We start from the raw sequence: 5,788 nt of genomic DNA, 5'->3' as shown, positions 1-5,788 counted from the left end.
TTACTGCTCATATATTAACACATAGGTCAAGTGGGTGGAACAAAGTACAATGTAAAGGGAGGAGCCGCTAATCCTTTATGTCTAACATTTGATGTGTTGTGGGGAAACAAAGCAAACCACGACATCTTCCAATTTACATGGTGCCGAGTACGAAACTAACTTTTGGGGAACAAACTTCATGATACGGACGTCCCTTGTGCAGTCTGTCAGGTAAAAACAAGAACACACGTACTCATGATTCCCGGAAGGAATCAATGTCTGAAGGGATGGAGCAGAAGAATATCACGGATATATATCATCAGAGAGTCGCTTCAACGACAAGTCACGGGGATTCTACACGTGCGTGGACGACAACCCCGAGCAGATTATGGGAGGACAAGAAATGATGATGGCTACCTGTTTTACAGTGTGCTGGCCAAATGTGGAAGTTTGAAATGCCCTCCCTATATTGATGATAAACCAATTACGTGTGTTGTCTGTTCACAGTAATTCAAAACATCATTGAATGCCCAACATTAGGTAGTCAATAATTTTAAAAATCCTAACTTGATGACAAACCTTTCTCCATCAAATTTTATATTCTTCTTTATTTCATTTTCACTCCTTTTCTACAGATAACGGAATATCAATGCCCACATCATTTACAATACATTGTAGAGTTTTTATGTAATGTGAATAAAACATTACAAGTCTATCATTCATTTTGATGGGGGTTTTTTCATCAATAAAACACTTTTGAATTTCATTCAAGTTTTCGCTTCTTTGGAGATGATTCTTCTGTCGTCTCTACTGAGTTAATTTCATTCAATTTGTTCTTGACCCACTTTTGATCATCTTGAAGGTCACCGATTGACAGTGCCACTGCAGCTTTCAAGGCCCGTCTTTCCTCTGATAAAATAACAATAAAAAATTAATTGTAACTTCTGATGCTGTTTACATAAATGCAACAGTAATGATTTCTACAACGGAAAAAACTTGAACTGTTACGAAGGCCAAATGACTCTGTAATATGTGTACACGTCACTATGCAAAGAACTTTTCTTTCCAAGTAATACTGTGTTTTTTTTCATTTAAGAATCTTTTACAATTTCAAACTAATCAAGTTTCCTGGCTTCTACATATTCTTGAATTTACAGTTTTTTCATGTAGATAAAACATTTTTCCTATACTTTTCATTGTACAGTAAACAGAAATTGTTTTTATTATACTTTAAGAAGAAATTTATTCATCAGTGGAAAATGAAAGTTTTCATATGTCAAAAATAAGGACAAGAACATTTCTATAAATTGACTGCTCATAAATCTGTTAAAAAAAATAATAGTCCTTACATCCAGAAAATGTCGCACTGATAGCAATGATTCCTTATATTATAACCTTTAAATACAGTAAAACTTGCTTCTAACAAACTGCCAGTAATCACAGGTGCTTGTGCTTTCAGTTTGTTTTACTGTACTGCACATAGTCGAGAATAACAAAATAATTTATTATATACCTAACGCGTATCACTTAATTTTACTATTGAATTCATGCAATCACGTGATTGATCCGACTTTCCGAGATCACCACACTGTGGTTTTCACAATAAATGTTTAGTTATCATTTTCTGGAGGGGCATCCTGGGTAGAAACATGACGTTTTTTCTTCACAGCCTCAGTTAACAATAGTTTTTTTTTTCTATGGTTTGTTTATTGGATATATTATACCATTGGCCAACTTTTATTCGCGACGACTTTATTTCGTAGTTACAAGGGGGTATATAAGAAATTTATCATTATTAATTTTTGCTATCAAGCCTATTTTGGATCGCGTTATTTATAGACATGAAGACTTTCAGACGCTTCGGAGTCTCGTTAATATCCAATGGTGAGGCTCTCGCGAATCTTGCAAAAATTTCTCGGACGCAAATAAAAGTTGGTTTACAGTTGTTTGGGGTTTTAAACAATATATATTCAGGAATTAGACTGCTAGTTTTGTGCAGCATGCTTTATTTATCATACCAAGAAGTGTACAAATAAATAAAGCAAATAATTTGAAGATCTTACCGGCGTGGACAGCACACTAAAGGTTTAGTTATTTAGTTTTTGGCAGGGCATCCTGGGTAAACAATGGTTTTCTTGACAAGAGTTCAGTTAACAATCAATAGTTTATTTTCTCTGGAGGGTGTTTAAATCACAAAGAAATAGCATCTGATTATATTGTATAGTAATATATTTATATGCGAATATATTTCGTGATTAATTGGGGGTAAACTAGTTTGTGACAATTAATTTTTGCTATCAAGCCTATTTTGGATCTGTTATTTATAGAAATGAAGACTTTAAGGACTGGTTAGGAGTGAGAATATTCGCAATGACGAGGCTCTCGCGAATCTTGCAAAAACTTCTCGAAAGCATTAAAAGTTATGGTTTATTTCAGTTGTTCGTTTGTTTTTTTTATTAAACCTTAAAAATCTGTCAAATAGAGTGTTTTACTTTAAAGACAACAATTTATTTACATACAGCAGTTACAAATAAATAAACAAATAAGATGAAGATCTTACCTGCGTGGAGGAGCACACTTCTACAGCTTCTAGAGACCGAGTTTTTGGCTTGGGTCTCATTGAGTCCAAACAGTAAGCCTCTGACAAGAGTTCAGGAACATGGTTTATATTCTCTACACTTACTTTAAAAATACACAAAAATATCTCGAAGGTTGAAAACATCAAAGCTCTCATTATATATTTCTTTGTGTTACATGGGTGTTTAACATATTTGTGTTGACTATGATATTGGTGTATAATTACTTATCAGAATGTGATTAAATGCAAGAGGTTAAAGATTGATTTCTGACATTAATCTGTGAAGGATACAAATTGGCTACATCATGTGGGCCTCGAAGCTCAATGGCCTATAAAACAGGAAAAACATTTACAATAAATATTCACTTTATAGAACTGTCTATGAGGGCAGGGCTACATGTATTGAATTGAAATTTTTTTTAATAAACTGCTCAAAGAGTATCACATAATGATTCATTTATAACCACAACAATACATGTAATGGCAAGCCCTTAAAATTTATCTTTAATGAGACCTATAACCTGACATACATGTAATGACAAGCCCTTAAAGAGTATCACAATAATGAGACCTCCATAACCTGACATTACATGTAATGACAAACACTCAAAGAGTATCACAATAATGAGACTTCCATAACCTGACACACATGTTTTGGCAACACATTTAAAGAGTATCACAATAATGAGACAAAACCTGACAACATGTAATGACATTTAAAGAGTATCACAATAATGACCTTAATAACCTGACATACATGTAATGACAACCCCTTAAAGAGTATCACAATAATGAGACCTCCATAACCTGACACACATGTAATGACAACCCTTATTTTGAGCTATTATGTAATCAGACCTAGATTTCACAGGAGCTTAAAGAGTTGGAGATAATGAGACCTCCATAACCTGACACACACTGAGATCTCAAAATGACACATACATGTAATGGCACTCAAAGAGTATCACAATAATGAGACCTTTATAACCTGACATACATGTAATGGCAAGCCCTTAAAGAGTATCACAATAATGAGACCTCCATAACCTGACACACATGTAATGACAAACACTCAAAGAGTATCACAATAATGAGACCTCCATAACCTGACATACATGTAATGACAAGCCCTTAAAGAGTATCACAATAATGAGACCTCCATAACCTGACATACATGTAATGGCAAACACTCAAAGAGTATCCCAATAATGAGACCTCCATAACCTGACATACATGTAATGACAAGCCCTTAAAGAGTATCACAATAATGAGACCTCCATAACCTGACATACATGTAATGACAAGCCCTTAAAGAGTATCCCAATAATGAGACCTCCATAACCTGACACATGTAATGACATGAGTATCACAATAATGAGACCTCCATAACCTGACATACATGTAATGACAAACGCTCAAAGAGTATCACAATAATGAGACCTCCATAACCTGACATACATGTAATGGCAAGCCCTTAAAGAGTATCACAATAATGAGACCTCCATAACCTGACATACATGTAATGACAAGCGCTCAAAGAGTATCACAATAATGAGACCTCCATAACCTGACATACATGTAATGACAAGCGCTGAAGAGTATCACACTAATGAGACCTCCATAACCTGACATACATGTAATGACAAGCACTCAAAGAGTATCACAATAATGAGACATCCATAACCTGACATAATGGTAAGGTATCCATACATTTCTCAAATGCAATAATATTCCAATAATTAGGATTAACAATTAAATGCCAATCAATTTAGTGACTTTTTCTTAAGATTTAAAATATTGCTAAACAGACACCATGGAACTGAAGGAACCCATTCTTCACTGTGATGGTATTTAAATTAACCAAAAGAAAATGCATATTTTAATACTCTTCCCAAATTTTTTACAAAAACATAACTGCAGGTATCTTAAGTCCACATTGGTACTTACCTTAATTCGCATTATAAAATTGACTTTACAATATACTAACTAAGAGTGTTGCACCTCACTCAGTCCTCCAGGTGTTATAACTTTGGTGCTTTTCTCCATTTCTAGTTGTATAATATCTAAATTGACATACTTAGCAGCTTTCTAAAAAAAAGAATAAATTGACTCATCTTGGTTCTTCATTTCAATGTTTAAAAATCTTCAAAATCAAAGGAAACACTCAATATTGCTTTGTTTTTATGTGGAGAACTTGTTTAACCCTATTAGAGAGACCTTTAAAAAAGGGTATAAACAAATCTGCAATAAAACGCATTTATGAAATATACGAATACTGTGATTTAAACGTACAACTTACAGCAAAGATTTCAGCAGAGGTTGGTCTAACAGCAACAATGTCATATTCCTGGACTTCTGGGGACATCTAAAGAATAACTGTACCAATCAACTTACAGCATAATCAGGATAATAGTAAGTCTAATCAAGTCACATGTATTACATGTTTATAAATTTGCTTTTATATCTTATTTTTATGTATGTTGTATGTTTTCCTATACCACATAAAATACTGAGTATTCAAAGCCAGCTGGTAATTTTTTTAACCTTAAATTACAATGTACTGTACTTCAAATTTTTTTTACAGCCTATGCAACTGTACTTTTTGCAACTTATGAAGAGTGTTGCATAAAAATTAGTGTCTTGTTCCATTTCAAGACATTTCTAAAGAAATCAAAGACATTTTATATGAGTGCACCCCTTGACAAATGACTTTCTGTTCATCAAAGTATTTCTCAAGTGTTCCTCCCTCCACTTTGAAAATGTATACCCCCACCCCACCCCCCCCCCCACCCCCTGAAAGTCTCTCCTATGAAAATGTTTGGTAGTGTAACATTACAAGTAGCTAAATGCCCAACTGCTTCAGAATACATCATATGGCTTACTTAAAATGAGGATTTTCTTTATAGGGATACTTTTGGGTACATTCATAATATAAAATGAACTTAAAAAAAACCCACTACATATAAATAATAATAGTTAATGCTTAGAAAAACAATTAAATTTAAAGACAAAAAATTATTGAATGTCTTTTGAATTGATAAATATGATGTTAAATGTATGTAACAACTGAGTGTAAGTTACAATTGTTTAATACCAAATACTGCAGCTGGTCACTGTCAGACACATTCAAGGTCACTCGGCTAAGAATCTTAACACGCTTCGTATCAACCTGTAATAATAAAATAAATTTACATGTCCCTTTCTACGGCACAACAAACCTGACATTAACAT

The 5,788-nt window shown here is 33.7% G+C and overlaps 1 protein-coding gene across 1 annotated transcript; it reads right to left on the bottom strand.

The window, feature by feature from the left end:
• Positions 1-567: 567 nt before the first annotated feature.
• On the bottom strand, positions 568-5,741 carry LOC134245708 (ribonuclease P protein subunit p30-like; the record flags this gene model as incomplete). Its single annotated transcript, XM_062727971.1, has 6 exons — positions 568-888; positions 2,540-2,619; positions 2,849-2,886; positions 4,559-4,645; positions 4,857-4,922; positions 5,652-5,741. Coding segments are annotated over 6 exons (507 nt in total), but the record flags the coding sequence as incomplete, so codon positions are not given.
• Positions 5,742-5,788: the final 47 nt, after the last annotated feature.

The sequence above is a fragment of the Saccostrea cucullata genome, unplaced genomic scaffold (assembly GCF_032062105.1).
Source record: "Saccostrea cucullata isolate Sc308-1 unplaced genomic scaffold, CSIRO_AGI_Scuc_v1 ctg19591, whole genome shotgun sequence".
Classification (NCBI taxonomy): domain Eukaryota; kingdom Metazoa; phylum Mollusca; class Bivalvia; order Ostreida; family Ostreidae; genus Saccostrea; species Saccostrea cuccullata.
The sequence above is the reverse complement of the archived record's forward strand: the minus strand, read 5'-3'. Positions and strand labels throughout refer to the sequence as shown.